The sequence below is a fragment of the Castor canadensis genome, chromosome 2 (assembly GCF_047511655.1).
Source record: "Castor canadensis chromosome 2, mCasCan1.hap1v2, whole genome shotgun sequence".
In the NCBI taxonomy this organism is placed as follows: Eukaryota; Metazoa; Chordata; class Mammalia; order Rodentia; family Castoridae; genus Castor; species Castor canadensis.
The window spans coordinates 27332044-27348944 of NC_133387.1; the positions used below are offsets into that span (position 1 = coordinate 27332044).

At 38.3% G+C, this 16901-nt stretch overlaps 1 protein-coding gene across 3 annotated transcripts in view; it reads left to right on the forward strand.

Annotated features, from left to right (window-relative positions):
- The window catches only part of Grm8 (glutamate metabotropic receptor 8), a 767244-nt gene that overhangs the window by 737630 nt on the left and 12713 nt on the right, over window positions 1-16901 (forward strand). For 2 of the 3 annotated variants that reach the window (XM_074063968.1, XM_074063963.1), the window contains exon 10: window positions 12528-12774. In XM_074063968.1, the coding sequence (XP_073920069.1) occupies window positions 12528-12774 (247 nt within the window). Of the gene's footprint in view, window positions 1-12527; window positions 12830-16901 lie in introns of all 3 variants that reach the window. The other variant, XM_074063975.1, reaches the window with a different exon arrangement.

Here is a 16901-nt window from a genome sequence, read left to right on the forward strand (position 1 = left end):
CTACATTTTTTTTAAAAAATAGGTATTATATTATATTATTTCCTTCTGATAAATTTCAACTTTGTAATAGTCTGTAGTTAAAGTAGAGACATGGCACCTTGATATAATCCAGGACTGGCATTATTTTTGGATAGGATTCAGGCTTTCTGTGACTCTGTTGTCAACAATTTGTCTCTGGTGACTACAGAGATGTTGTAGTACCCAGGTAAGAACAACATGCCAGAAATTTGGCTTCCAAAGTCAGGTAATCTTTGCCCTCCTTCCTCCTCTCCTCAGTGGTGCCATCAGGTCCTTCTTTGTTCTGTCCAGTGAAACATCTTGATCTTCATTCAAAAGATTAACTTATTCAGCTCTTGAGTCCATGTTTTCACCTAGATCATTCAAGAAAGTTCAACAATGTATAGTTTTAAGAAAGAATGCTTCTGAGAACCCACAATGAAATTTTAACGAAGAAAGTCACTAATTGATGACAGCAAAACTCCCCTAAATCATCGATTAAATATTATGTTAAATGTTTTGTTGGCAATAATGGCGCTGATAGGTTTCGGTTCTTACTGCACCCTTAAGCTTCTGTTTTCCAGGGTCACAGCCCTGCCTCAAGTCTAGCTTGAATCCTCCTCGTGCCCCAACTTCCAATCAGCATGAACCATAAGATCCTAACCAATCAGATCATGCTGAGTCTCACTGAGGGGTATTTATGCCCCTGCCCTTCCTGCTTCTCTCTCTCTCTTGGCTCACTCCCTCTCCCACCCGGCAATAAAGAATCTCTTGGCCAGATCACTCCTCTCCACGTGGTCACTTTTGGGGCCTACATTTCCAACATTTTGGTGCCATGACTCGGATGGAGGCTCCCCACTAATCCTGGTGGGACCCCCATTCCAACTCACCCCATGACCACCCTGAGGATGTGACTGGCCAGGACTCATCCTCCCGATCACCCTGCTTGCATCCAACACCGGACATTCTTTGGTGAGACCACATACCCTTCTTGGGGTCCCTTTGTGGTCTCTCCCTTCAGTGTCTCTGGGGTTTTCAAACACTTCCCCTGTTTGGCTACCCCTGGGCGGCTCAGGTGGTAGAGGGATTCCCTTCCTTGTTGGGCTTAGATCCATTTTGTCATGGGTCTCAGAGACCCATCTTCAAAAAGCCTGGGCCCAGGTGACCCATAGTCCTTGGCCCATCGGCGGCCTTGCAAACCACCTGAACTCAGTGACGACTGATTCTCATGTGTTTTACATTCTCTTGGATATTTGTGCTGTACAAGGATGCTCCACAGTACATAATATCCTCCTCTTCCATTCCGGGACCAAGTCCCTCATAATAGGTGCCTCTACATCTTCTCTGCTGTCTGACTCCCCATTGAGATGCCTCCTCAATAATTTAGACACCTTGGGTTTGACCTCAGACATAAAACCAAAAAACTTAATCCACTTTTGCACTCAAATCTGGCCCACTTATCCTTTAGACAACCGAAATCACTGGCCCCTTTTCAGGTCTTGAGATCCCAACATTTTACAGGACATATAACTACTGTGAGCGATCGGGACGATGGGGAGAGATTCCATTATGTCCAAGCCTTTTCATACCTCCATCTAAATCTGGCTCTCTGACTTCAAACCCTCCCTCTGTACTTTCTGTTCCCCTGCGCAGATTCTATCAGCCTGTAAACCAGTTTCTAAATCAGCCAATTCCTCTCCAAACCTCCTCCTTCCCCACATAAACAGACTTCTTGCACTGCTTACCATACCTATCTCCTCCTATCTTCCTAAAAAACTTTCCCTGTCATGGAGCTAAGCAAGCCACTCCTTGCCAATTCTGGCCTCAAGGTGGTTCCAGCTCTGGAGAGCTCATGCTCCCTTCCTGTGGGCTGAGACCAAGCCCCAGGTATTTTTGGTGACCAGAGAGTGGAGGTTTCATTTTTGCTGAAAGCCTGCCAGTACCAATCAATAGGAGCAACCTGGAGGCACTGGTGATGGCTAATCCCATAGGCGTGTGTCATGCCTCCAGGCTGTGCCTTCCCCTCCCTTACCTAAAATGTCAGCACACCTTTTCTGCCTCCTCCATGGTCTCACCATGTGTCCTCTGTCTCTGTCTGCCTTCCTCTCCCTGGGCTTACTGGGACCCTGCCTCCCATGAAAAACTTGTAGCATGATACTTATGACTTAAGCTATTCCAACTAGTTTGCCAGGCCTCTCAGTCTAAAGTAACTTTAAGTCAGCTGCTTTGCAAAAGTGCTTACAAAAACCTGCAGCTGCCACGCTCACGCTCTAACTCTGCCCCCACAAGGGGAGGAGGGAAAGCAAACAGGCGCACCTGTGCACAGGATGCTGGCTTCTGGAACAGCAAAAACACCTGCCATAGCTAAGAAAATCCATAGAGAGGACCCAGCAAATCCTGGGCCGCCAGCCACACGTGGCGATGGCTGCAGCCCACTGCCACTTCCCCTAGAATAAACGTGTGCAGAGTAGACAGGAAGGGGGGAAGGGGCGAAAGGCCACAGGATCAGGCCTAGGCAGTCAGGGTCATTTGTCCCAGGTGTGTGTGGAGGGAGTGGCGCCTTGCACAAGTCCTGCTCCTAGCCCCACCTCACACCTCAGGGCATCAGACTAACCTTGTTAGTTCAAGGTTACAGTTCCAGAAATAACTAAATAGACATTACTGTGGTCTCTAAACTTCTCATTTAGAATTTTCTATACCTTTGGCCTCAACATAAATTTTTCCCTCCAAATATTAACACTGGTTGTCCCACATGGCACAGTTATTGGCCTGAAATGCCCTCTGAATGCCCTTCTCTAAATTTACAAATGATTTCTTTGTTAAAAAGGTAGCCTTTATTAAAGAGGCCACCTGCTGTTAGCTAAAGGACAGGATCCTAATGTTTTGTTCTTTCTAGATGGGACCTGCAGCTTCCAGTCTTCTGGCTGGTAGATGTCGGAAGCTTTGTACTAAGGCCTGGCCTCAGTATGCCTTGGGTGACCAAGAGAAGTGGCCTTCACAGGGCTCCTTAAATTACAATACCATACTTCAATTAGACCTTTTCTATAAAAGTAAAAAAGTAAACTGAGGTCCCCTATACAAATTTCTACCCTCTAAGCCACCCCAATACTCAGAACCTCTTAATGAGTGCTTCCCTCTTCAACAGGCAATGATAGGAAGAAGGCAAGTTTTATGTCCCCTTCCAGTTATCAGATCTAAGGGAAATTTAAAAACATCTAAACAGCTGTACTGATGCCCAGACAAATACATTCAAGCCTTTACATGAAAGGATATTATGCTTCTACTAGACCAGACTCTTATCTCATTAGAAAAGCAATGGGTTCTGGCCTAGGCCACTCAGGTTGGAAATGATTATATGGCTCAAGCAGTAGAGTGCCGCTTTACAAGCATAAAGTCCTGAGTTCAAGCCCAGTACAGCCAAAGTCAAAAATAATAATAATATTTGGGGCTTAGGAAGTAGCTCAATGGGAGAATGTCTGCCCAGCATGTGCAAAGCCCTGGGTTCAATTCCCCAGTATTACTAAAAAAAAAAATGGTAAAGAAGATAAGTGGCATTAATGTCACTTCAGCCATCTCATAGTGGAAAAACATAGTTTAACCTAGACCAGATCCCTCATTCTTCAAGTGAGGAAACTGAGGCCCAGAACAGTTCAGATACTTACTCTCCAGAGTGTCAGGTGTCAATGTAAAAATAACAACTTTATAGCAACAACTTAAAAAAAAAATCCTCTTACCTTTCTATAGCATCTTAAGGATGCTATCAGAAAGCATACTACAGTGGACTCAGAGTCACAGGTGAGAGAGGTTCTCCTCAAAGATAAATTTCTAACAGTCAGCCCCAGATATTCATAAAAAACTCAGACTGTGGCTGAAGAGAAAAGTCATTGAACCAAGTAATACAGCTAGCCATGTCTGTATTTATAGCTTTCTCTGTATGTCTGGGACTTTCCTAACAGGAGAAAAAAAGATAAGAGACACCATGGCCTCATTGCTGCTCTCAGAGAGGGCCCCACCCAACTGGGGCCTGTATCCTGAACCTGCTACCATGGTGGACAGGAGGAGCACTTCTGCAGAGAATGCTTAAGAGGGGACAGCCCTGCCCCCAACCAGGACCCTGCCCTCTGCAAGGGTAACCACTGGATGTCTAAGTGCCCCTGTCACCAGATGGAAGACAAGGTGCCACCTTCTATGGATTGATGGGTCCAAGCCTCCTGGCCACACTCCACTTCTTGGCATCAATGTTGAGGAGCCATAATGGCAGAAAAACAAAAGGTCATTTTCCTCCTAGACAGTGGAGCCCATTTGTCTGTTTTACCTTTTTCTCCTGGTCCCTGGTCCAATGACAAAAGTTATTGTTCGGGGCAAATCTGGCCAGCCCCTAGAGTGCTAGTTTACCTGGCCTCTGGCCTGCTCTTGGGGAGACCTCCTCTTCTGTCACTCTTTCCTCATAGTACCTAAAACTCCAGTGTCCCTGCTGGGACAGGATTTACTATCTCAATTAAAAGCTCAAATTCTCCTCCCTCCAGGCAGCTATCTCTGCTGCCCCCTCCTTCAGGAACAAATAGATTCCACAGTGTGGACTGATGAGATGAGTGTAGGGTGAGCCAGGACAGCACCCCCTATTCAAATAAAACTCAAAAATCCCTCACAGTTTCCACACCCAAAACAATATCCCCTCAAGCCTGAGGGACGATGAGGCCTTATGTCTATCACAAATTCCTTAAAACAGCAAGGGCTACTAATTAATTGCTCCAGCTCCTATAATAAATTTAAAATTCTTATAAAAGTTAATTTTAAAATACAAGTTACAAAGTAAACAACTGGAAAGGATATAGATAAGTAATAAATGTGTTTTTGAGAAGTTAAAGGAAAAAGGAATGGTTTTTTGGATGAGAAGGGATTTTGTAAAGAAGGATTTGTCCTAAAGATTGTTTCAAATAGGAAGGATAAGGACAAACCATCAAAGGGTTTAGTAAGTTGTATGAAGGTCTGAGTAAGTTTAAAAAGCGTATAATAAAAACTTCGGTGTGTGATAAAGTTAAAGTTGAATATAATCTAGGAGTTGCCCAAAAGATTTATCAAAGAAATTATTTGTGTTTTCTGCTGATCTTGTCAAGCTTTAAGTACTACTAAATCAGAGTTCATTTACGTATTTGCTTATGTGTCTTAAATGACCACCTTGTAACAGTGTTATGTTATACTGTATCTAAATATGGTACAAACATTTAAAAGGTTAAAAGTGTCAATTTATATAAAATAATGAGCTAAAGCTCTCTTTTATCCAAGAGTGTTACATTTAAATCCTGACAGCCCCTGCCTCCCACAGGTCACCTACCTAGGTGTGGCCTTAAAGGGATAGACTCACTCCCTGAGTCAACCCAATCTTCTGTTTCCCAACCCCCGTACCGTAAGACAGCTTACAGCTTTCCTGGCAGTTATAGAGTTTTGCAGAATTTAGATCCCTAGGTATGTAGTCCCTGAACAGACACCTTTTTATGCTCCCCTGTTTTCTTATATTTTTCTAGCTTTAGTATTTATTTGATTTATTGGGGTTTTTTTTGTTGTTGTTCATTTATTCACATGTGCATACATTGTTTGGGTCATTTCTCCATCCTGTCCCCCTGATTTATTGCTTTCTGCTTAGAACTGTGTGGGTTATTTCCTTTAAATGCCTAAATCAAGAGTAAAAACCAACACCAACTCAAGAATGTAGAAAATTTATGTCTTTCAGACAACATTCAAGGTGCTCAGTTTGTAGCAGTGAAAAACACAGATAAAAACTTCTCTACTTGTAGAGCTTTTATTTCAGTTAAGGGAGACAGATAAAGCAAGTTAAATAAGTAAAATATGCAGGTTTTAATAATAGAAAATATTGATGTTAAGAAGTAAATAAAGTTGGGAAATGATGGTGGGGGGTGGGTATCAATTTTTAATGATATATTCAGGAAAGGTCTTACAAAGGAAGAGTATTTCAGGAAAGACCTAATGGAAGTGAAAGAGTAAGACATCAAATCCAAAAGCTTGACAGGAGAGGCCTAATTGGTCTGTTATAGGCAGGCATGATTGGATGACTGTGAATAAAGACAAGAGTAAAGCCAAATCAGTTCAGAGGACCTTCTGAGTCCTTACACACATCATCAATGAAAAGTCATTGTACAATTTCAAGACCTAATCTGATTTATGAATAATGGGATTATTCTAGTTTCTGTGTTAAAATCAATCCGATGACCAGACAGAATTAGGTGTCTGTAGTAACAATCCCATGAGAGGTGACAGTGGATCTGAGCAATGTAGTACCAGTGGAATCACTAGAAAATGACCTGAGAAATTTTTGAAGATAAAATCAACAGTATTTGATCATAGATAGGGTAGGGGTGTGAAAGAGGAGTCAAGATCAATTTCAAGATTTTATGGTCCCAAGAATTTGAAGAGTGGAATTAATAAGATGGGAGAGATCTCTGGAAGAACATGGTTGGTGATGAAGGTGGTGAATTGCAGGCTTGCTAAGATTTAAATGCTGTCAGACATCCAGGATTGCTACACAGATGGCAACTGAATTTCTTATGAGGAGCCTCAAACCTGTCAGTATGTGATTTTTAAAAAGGACAAACTACATAATTTGTGGGACCTAATGAAAATGAAAATGCAAGTTTCTTCATTCAAAAAATATTAAAAGTTCACAACAGCAAACAACTAAAACTTTCCCTTAAGTTCCCTGCATAGGGTCTTCCTGAAACAGGGTGCTTGAGTACAGATTGTCACCCAATGAACTGGTCCTGGTTTAAGTCCGTACTAGCAAATGTGATCAACAAGGGAGTACTATATATAGACAGATGGATAGATGTGCAAAGACAGAGTTCTGGGTATTTCAATGTAAAGATGTTAACAGGATAATGAGAATATCTCCAAATTTTACTTAAAGGGAGAAACCAGAAAGGATTTTGAAGTAAACAAAACAGAAATAATCATAAAATATTTTATACAGACTCGGTGATGGTTCTTTAGTGTCCAGGCTCAGCCAAAAGAATTGAGTTGTTGCCTCTGGTTTTGCTGCTGCCCAGTTCCAGGACAGTTTAATTAGAGTTTGGATTGTTGCATGATGGGTTGATTTGGGGTTTTTATCATCCACAAGCAAATCCCGTGTTTCTCTGTAACATTTGCCTTAAAAAATGTAATCAACTTAGTAATAAATGAGATTTTGAAGTCCATTGACTGAAGCCCTCCCTAAAAAAACAGACCAAAAATCCATTTTTCAATATAGTGCCACTTTGGCAGACATACAGCTGAGGGAATAGATGACAGAAGCAGAGAGAGACAGGATGTTAAGTGTTACCATAGCTTTCTAATGGCTCAGGCTGTGCGCAAAGTAGCCAAATAGAATCTAGCTGACTATAGCAAAAAGATGAGATTAAACTATCCAAAGCAAGGCAGAAATGTTTAGGAATAAATAATGAACATCTTTCCTATAGCGTACAGCTGCTTTGCATGTTAGGTTTTATAATGGAATACCTTAGCTACTAAGGTATTGTAAGTTTACCAGGTCAAATGTCAGAGTCTACGGAGGTCTGTTTAGGTAGCTGGTTGAAAGTAAAAGACTAACCTTTATTGTGAAGAATATAATCTCTTCCCTCCTTACTTTTAGTGGAGTCTTTAATCATTCTAGATGACCCTGGCTGTGAACAAATGACTCATTCAAAGAGTGAATAGGGAGCTGTCATAGGTTCCAGATAAGATGTCCTGTGTGTATGCTGCATTGTGCCACCTCCTCCCTGATTTATTAAAAAAATTGTTTAAACCTGATTTAGCGCACCTGCTGCCTCAGGTTCAAAATGTCCATGAGGTGTGGAGGCCAAGGGAATGATGGACCATCAGTGGATAGAATACATCCTTTCTTACCTCTGGGTATGGGTGTTTTGGAGTGGTGGGGCAAGAGGAGGTACATAAAAGAAAGTTGGAAAAAGATTATTATTCACATATCCAATACAGTATTTTTGGTAGATTTATGATGGCTAAGTGTTTAGATTTGTGCAGAATCCCTTCCTGCATTCTGGGGACTTGTGACTTGTGATAGAGAGCTCTCAGTCATTCTGGGACAGAAATCCAGTCAGTGTGTATGGCTGTGATATCAGCAAATACTGCTGGCATTTTGAAAAAAAATATGGCTATCAGCTCTTCACTAAATAATACTTTTGGTTCTGTTACTGGTGGGTAGTCTCAGAAGATCTCAGTTTCTTTCATGTCCCAACAGAGAATTGTACAGAAACATGCAGATTGCAAGGCAGCAGCAAAGTTTTATTGAAGGTGAAAGAAGAAAAAGTGAAAGTAGGAAAAAAATGAAGACAAGAAAAAGTGAAGGCAAGGAAGAACACCACAAGAGAAATGTAGGCTCTGCCTAGATTGCTCAAGAGCCCTGATCTTTGTTTAATGGGCAATTTATTGTAAGAGTCAAGGCAAGAAAAATCTGGGAGGTATTTTTGGAAGAGGCTAGGGTAACTGACAGGTTTGATTGACAAGGTCTTGTTATGTAACATTGGGCATTCTGTGCATGTGCTTACACCTGTTCCTAGGTTTTTAATTGTGTGCATGAGATGTGACCAGCATTCATAAAATCTTAAGTAGAAGGCGATTGCAGAGAGAGTAGATTGAGGGCAGATTTCCCTTTATGGAGCAAGTGCTGTTTTTCCAGCTTGAGCCAGCCAAGAGACTCCCTTGTCTTTTGAGGAATTTACAACTGCAGAGGAATTTACAACTGCAATTCTGACCATAAAATGACCAGAAGAAGGAATGTCCAAGGGTAGTACCAGGAAGGGGCAAGAAAGAGTCCAGCATGGGGTGTGACTTTTTGATGAGGAGAGTTGAGTCTCTTTTTCTGTTTCCTGTTATTAGCCTGCCCCAATTCGAATAATTGGCTAAAGGGTCTCTCTCGTCCTACACACCTGGAAGGATAAATTGTTTCCATCTTTTTAGATTCAAAATTATATTTCAATTTATCTTTGTTGAACTACTATTTTGTGCCTAGAAGACATCTTATATTACTGCACCCTGTAACTCCTCTATGAGAAAAATATCCCCCTATTTTACAGATAATAAAGACAAAAAGAAAAATATGAACACATTTGTCCAATTACCAAGGGAGTATTTAGGGTTTGGATTGTTGCTTGGTTGATGAGTTTGAGGATTTTCTCATACATGAGGCAATTCCAGAGTTTATCTTCTTCTTTAAAAATAATTACATGGAGCCAAGGATTGCAGGCTCATCCTTGGAAGGATGGCAGTTCAAGGTCAGCCTGGCAAATAGTTCATACTACCCCATCTCCAAAATAACCAGAGCAAAATAGACTGGAGGTGTGGTTCAAGCAGTAGAGCACCTGCCTTTCAAGTGTGTGGCTCTAAGTTTAAACCCCAGTCCCACTATAAAAATAAACAATAATAATTATAAGTCATGGTGCTTGAGTTCAAAGCGTGTTTCCTCCTTTCATGTCTACAGTAGCTAGAATTAGAATTTTTAAAATTAGTGCTCATTTTCAACTTTAAAAATACAGTCTTTCTATTCCTCTTTAACATGGGATGCGATCTGAATCCTACAATTCATGATACTAAGGATTTAGCTTCGCTGATATGAGAGTCAGGAGAACTTTTATTTCTTTGCTAGTTCTGCTGTTGTTTTCATTGAGGTTATGCCCTGTATGACTTGTTCATTTCACTAAGTAGTCAAAGATGAAATTCAAAAACCCACTCCATTCTTATTGCAAGGCTCTGTGACAAATGCTAGACTACTGTGAGGTTTAGGATTCTAGAGTATGATTTTTTTATAGATGCTTTTCATGTATTAAATTCACATTAAAGTTTTTTCAGAAGCTGTTTTAAGAGAGCACATAATTAAGATGAACATTGTGGTGTAATTTGGAAGTATAATGTCTAATGGAGAGCTTGGTACACTAAGCATAGTACCGTTTAATTCTCAAGTCTACATTTATTATGTCTTTCACTGAGTTGGCTTGCCAAGAAAAGAGACTGCTGTAATGCATTTAATGAGGAAGCTAGCATTCCAGAATCTTTTTCATGCCTGATATTTAGCAAGGTTAAATTTACTATATATTTCAGAAATTGTTCTGAATAAGGAAAGAAAATTATAATTTTTATTTTTGGTACCAGAGAAAATTTACAAGATTAATAAAAACTATTTATGGATTTGCTAATTTGGATTAACACTTAGCAAACTAACCAATTAATACACATTAACAGATCTAACTAAGCAGTATGGCGCTTTATATCATTTCATGGTTGTTTGATCTCTAGATTTTGTTTGTCTATTTGTTTGCAGACTGAATTGACTTGGCAGAGTCTGACTGAGACAAATCTGATGGCTATATATTCGGGTGGCTTTGGAATATTTATGTGTGTGGTTTGAACTTGGCCATATTCTTTCCTTACCTGCACTTAGATATTTTTCCCCTTACCTCTGCTTAGATTTTAGATTTTTTACCTACTCTAAGAAATTTTTTAGAAATTTTTTTAGATTTTTCAATGAAAGCTTGCAAATAAGTAGGAATGTAAAGACTATTAGCCAACACATGAGAAGCTTAGGGACACTCACAATAATAGTGTGCTTAAAAGTAGATGGCAAAGCTTAGGGAGATTTATGTGACTTAAAGGCACATAACTGCATTCCATTGGGAACTTCTTAATTGAGGTAAATCTTCAGTACTCTCCAATTTAATATGGGATTTCACTTATTGACATACCTGTCATGACAGATCGTGACATGTGCGCATTTCCCACTGTGCTGAGGGATATACTTGAAACAGGTCTGTTGAGACTGATATGCATGAGCCTACTGTAGAACTTGGGATTCATATATTGTTATTTTATGCCTTCACTAAATTGTCATCAACTCTGTTTGGTAGCTTTTACTGATGTCCAATTCACAGAGTGAGAATCAAAGACTTCTTGAAACTCTTCATATACCTAATACAAAAGAGCAGTTTATGCACAATTATTTGGTCTATGATCTTGCATAATTTCTTGGGGGTATGTAAGAAATAAATGTACTTTACCTACTCTAAGAAATTTTTTACTTTAATAATATAATATTAATATAAATACATATAACCACAGTTACATATTAATGCATACTCCATTATGTTCAGTTAAATAGTTGGGAGGAGTAAAATAAAAACTATAATTGAGGCAGGATTTTTATTTTTGATGGCACTGGGGTCTGAACTCAGGGCCTCAAGCTTACTAGGCAGCAGCCACTCTGCCAGCCTGAGGCAAGATTCATTATGGAGAACTTCCTGAAGGAGGTGACCTTTGAAATAAATTTTGTATTACTTTTTAGAAAGACATTGCCATACTAACAGGGAGGTCTTCTATATAGATTCCCATAGTGGTGGATGAATTGATCAGTAATTCAGAAATCTACAGAGAAGGATAGTCCTTGAACTAGTGCCTGGCATCACGGTTTGGACAATTCTTGACCTGAAGTCTTTGTCATCTGTTAAGAGCAAGCAATCTCCCCCAGGAAAAAAACAACACTAATGTTGGTTCAGGATATCGTCTTTAAGAAAAAATATTTTTCAATCCTTTTTTTAAAAAGACACAGTTTGGCTCCTGAGGATAGTCATATGAAATTTGACAACTTTTCATATTCAGAAGTGTTAAAGTATTATCAGAGGTATTATTCTATTAATGAGGATCATAAGTATGGAATAAAGATCTTTTTTCCAATCTTAAGACATTGTTTTTGTGGAGCATAGTGGCTCAAACCTATAATTCTAGCCACTCAAAAGGCAGAGATCAGGAGGATGGCAGTTCAAGGGTAGCTTGGGCAAAAAGTTAGCCACCCCCATCTCAATAAAACAAGGCAGGAATGGTGGTGCAGGTTAGGAGATTGGAGTTTAGACCTGGGAAAAACATGAGACCCTATCTGAGAAATAACTAAAGCAAAAAGGGCTGGAGGTAGCTCAGGTAGCAGAGCGATTTCCTAACAAGCACAAGGCTCTGAGCTCCAACCCCAGTATTGCCGAGAAAAAAAAGATTTCTTTCTTAGTATCATTCAAGAAGTGAATGATATAATAATATTCTAGAACACTTGATTCCCATTCTCTTTTCACTATATGTGATTTGCCTTCTGGATTAAGTATTGCCAGAAGAACAATACTTGGTCCACTGGTACCTCCTGAGGGAGGAAGGCATAAAGTGTTAGTTTGTTCTTGGAGTGCTTATGTCCTCTTCCTTGTGTAGTTTATAAACTGAAAAATAAACTAAGTTTCACTGCCTGGGTTTGGCTTTTTTTTTTTGTCTATTTCTTTCAAGGAATTTGGCTCAATAAAAAATACAAACTTACTCATCATTATTTACAAGTTGGGATATAGAAATGCAAGTTGTTAAGGGCAATTTCAATAAGTCCTTTCTAAGTACCTTTAGCAGAGAAGCTGGAATAATTTTAGAAAATAGCATATTATGTGCTTTATCTCCTACTAGTCAGAATTAACAACAGTGATTCTTTTTTCTTTTCCTTCCCTCAGATGTACATCCAGACAACAACACTTACTGTCTCCATGAGTTTAAGTGCTTCGGTGTCTCTGGGGATGCTCTATATGCCCAAGGTTTATATTATAATTTTTCATCCAGAGCAGAATGTTCAAAAACGCAAGAGAAGCTTCAAGGCTGTGGTGACAGCTGCCACCATGCAAAGCAAACTGATCCAAAAAGGAAATGACAGACCAAATGGCGAAGTGAAAAGTGAGCTCTGTGAGAGTCTTGAAACCAACAGTAAGTCATCTGTAGACTTTCAGATGGTCAAGAGCGGGAGCACTTCCTAATAGATGTACGTTGAACATTCTTCTACCCATCTTGGGGACTGTACTACACGGTTGTAGGGGCATGCTGGTACCCATATACCATGAGACTGTCACAAAAGTCAGAACAAAATTTGGTGACAGCCAAATGATAGGTGGCTATTCTCCAGAGCACAAACATGGTGACAAAATCTCTTTTACAAAGCATGACACTCAGGTCTTTCTTTTGAGTCATTTCAGAATTTGTGGTTTGGAAGTTTCTTCCATTTACAAAATTCACTTTTGACCTTTAGGAACTATTCTCCAACTTTTGTTAGTTCAATGTTGGCTATTCTTTATGACTGTAATCATTTAGCAATATTCATGGAATGCTCTACTAGAGATCTTACCAATAAATGACGTTTTACGGGTCTTCAGGGTAATGAGAAAACAATGTGCTTAGATAAGTCACAGTACATACTTGGTTACCAAGTATTCTTCTTTTTGCATCCCTTGATTTCCTTTATTGAATATGTTAAGATAATTAGACCTCTTCTCTGAAAGTTTAATAACCCTGAATAGAGAATCCTTTCCACAGTCTCCACCCATCTCCCTTTTCCTCATATCTCTTTCTCTTCTCTATAGTCTGTTTCCAAAGCAGCACATGAAAACAGTACATTGGCACCCATGCTAACTCAGTACGATTAACTTATCCATAAAAGTCCATCTTGATATCTATTGAAAAGTAGCAAATACATTGAAAATTTGTATTGTAAAATACCAGAAACCTCACTTTCGTCATTGTTACAAACTTTGTATTACTTATTTCTGTAGATGGTTCAAATACACACAAATAAAAGCTTAAGTCCTTACATTAGAGAGGTTTTCAGTCATCTGGGAATAGAAACAGGTATGTGATACTTCATACACAAAAATACTCTCTTCAGTGGTACATGCCTGTAATCCTGGCACTTGGATGACTGAGGCAGGAGGATAGTGAAGAAAAAGAACTCTCTTCTCTCTTCCTTTTGGAATCCTTCAGCAAGATGTATTCCCTCCTTGCTATACTTTTGGCACTAAATACAGAGGAAGAGTAAGAAGTGGCTTTATTTGATTTAGTTACTGTAGCAATTCACAGTTTTCACTGGATTCACAAACCTTCCCTTCTATTAAGATTCCAGGTTAATATTTTCTATTGTAATAGATGATAAGCATTGCTTAATTAAACTTATTAGTTTTAGTTACCTTAGATTACCTGTAATTACTGGCCAGATTGGGTATAGAGATTATCTTCAGATTACTAGTACCAAATGTAGTCACTTTTAGAGAAAGAAACTTTGAGATTCCACAAATATCCCTCACATATTCACTGTTCTGCCAACATGCAACCTTGTGAAACTATAAGAGAAGGCAAAATAAGCATGAGTTTTAGTAAAAATAGTTATAATTATCTCTTATTATAGGTAAGCAAGTTACTGATGATGGGCCTGTTTGGGCTCTTAGCAAATATATATCAAAGCTAGTAATAAAGGAATCAGAGTGCAATGCTTGTGATCCCAGGGCAGAGTTTTGTGTTTTAATACCTTGAAAATAACAGTGTGGAAAGTTAAAACCTATGTAGATGCCAAGAGACTGCTGTTGGCAATGATACACTTTGAACACCGGCACTTCTCAGTATGACTATTGGAGCCTGTTGCTATACCTATATTTTAATAACAATCAAAAAAATTACACGATATGGTTTCAAATGGGGACAACCAAACTTAGTGAAACAAATAGAGATCATCCCAGACCCACTTATGAAAAATGGTGGAGAAGATAATTAATAGTGCTTTCACTCCTTTAAATAACTCTTAAATACTTCCTGTTTTCCCCAATTTTTTTTTCTTTCTGTTGACATTGAAATGGAACTTATATAGCATGCATTTGTTTCTCTATTTTCTCTAATATAAGAATTAAACATTCCAAACATGAAGATGATTTGGAGGTTGAGCCTATAATATTCTGGAAGAATCAGAGACTCACTTTTGGAAGGTGAAGGAAAGTGAGAAAGATGAATTAAGATAGCTTCAATTACTGCCTGAATGTAGGTTGAATTGTACTTTGGACATTTCAGTTTGTTCATCTTTTACAAGAGCAGTTTAAATTTAAATAAATTATGTCCAGTTAAAGTGATAAGGCACAAACAGTATATACACATGTAAATAAATGTAAAAACAATAAAATAAAAGGAGAAAAAAATAAAGTGATATGGCTTAAATAAATTGGTAATAGTTTACACACTTGGGACAAACAGTGTGTGAAATCTGCACACATTTTTCCAGGATCCCAGCCATGGTCACCTGTTTTTTTGTTTTTATTTACTTATATGTCCATGCTATGAGAAAGGGGTAGATTCTTGTACTTCATTTAATATAGGAGTCTGAGTGAAAAACCCAGCACATGTGTCAAGGGCTCTTCTATCCCTGTTACTTTAGTACATGTATTAGTGGTTTAAATTAGTCAAAGTTTCTGAAATCACAGACTATAAAGGTATCAACACAGTTAACAACTTAAATATATTTTTCTTCTAAAAATGTGGTAGGTAGTTAGAAGAATAATTGAATATTAGAAAAATATTTGACATTCAATCATGACAAGCACCTAACATGTTCAAGTTTAAAGCATTTTTCAAAGTTAGTAGTCAATTCTCAATAAATCCATGGCTGCTTAATACACTATCAAAGCATGCACATTGCTGCATACTCATATTTCCTGCTGCCAGAATTTTGATAAATCACAATTAGTATTATGAAATGAAAATGACATACAAAATAGTGCTTTGTAAACTATAAAACTATTGTGTAAATGTTTTAAGGCATCATTGCTGCCTTAAAAATGTAAATTGGTCTGTGATTAATAGAAATAGTATCTTAGAATTAAACAAAAAAACTATTGTTTTAGCATCTCTCTTCTCTTTAATATCTAGAATATTTTGGCTACCAATTACTGAGATTTTTTTTTGTCTGACCAAATAGCTGTTTATTGATACTAACATGAAATGCTTTTCTGTCATGGTTAGAAGCTTTAGAACTTTTCTTATTCAGAAAGCTCATGTTAAATGTGACTTGTTAATACCAGACATTCTGGTCATCTGTTCAAGATTTTAAGGCTTGAAAAGCTACATGTATTAAATATAAGTAGTGTGAAACTGGAAAGCAAACCAATTCTGCTGAGCTTGCAAAATACTATAGTTTGCATAAAACAGGTCCTGTTGTTTCAGAACGGGGTGAGAGACATAGAAATAGAGTTGGTCTATATAAATTTCACCAATTGTACCCAATTAACCAGGGCTGTAGATGGTTGACCTTATGTTACTCATGAATAAGTCATGGAGACAGCTGCCACTAGAGGTAGATTTGCCTCCCCTAGCAGATGAACTCAGGGTAGTGCACACGAGGTAATTCATTGTTGCTATACAGAAAATCTTGTTTTCCCATAAGCATGTTGATTTCTACTGTTAGAAACCCCTCTATTAGTTCACCTTTCCATTTCTGATCCATTTTGCTCTTCACTACTTCTGAAATAAGGATTCGTGCAAGTTATCAGTCATTCACTGTTTATTCCTTATTATTGTTTTCATTCATGTCAATTAAATGCTGTTTTCCAAACTTAATATTCTTTATTGTAACCAGTGGAAAAAGTAACATTACTCTCCTGTGAATTATAGCTTCATTTTTCTGTAGAATTCTATCTTTCTTCCTGAAGATCACTTTTAATAGTTTAAAAAATGAAGTGTGGAACTTTGTTTTGTTATAAACTCTCAAAAGTTAGAATGATTCTTAAAGATGGTTTGATCTAAATCACCATATGCTGAATAACATCTTCAGGATATCAAAATAATGGATGACATATTTTTTCCCTCTCTTTCAATTACGACTTTTTATTTCTGTAGTTTATAAACTTAATAAGTACTTTCTATATTTTAGGGTATTGTTGACAATATTGTACATTGCATGAATTTGAGTGACCTTTTGAGTGGTCATTTTTCTAATTCATGATGAGTTTTCTTCATCTTCTCTAAAAAATGTAAAATACAGATTTTATTTTCTTGAAAGAAATTTAGAGGCATAGAAGTGCATC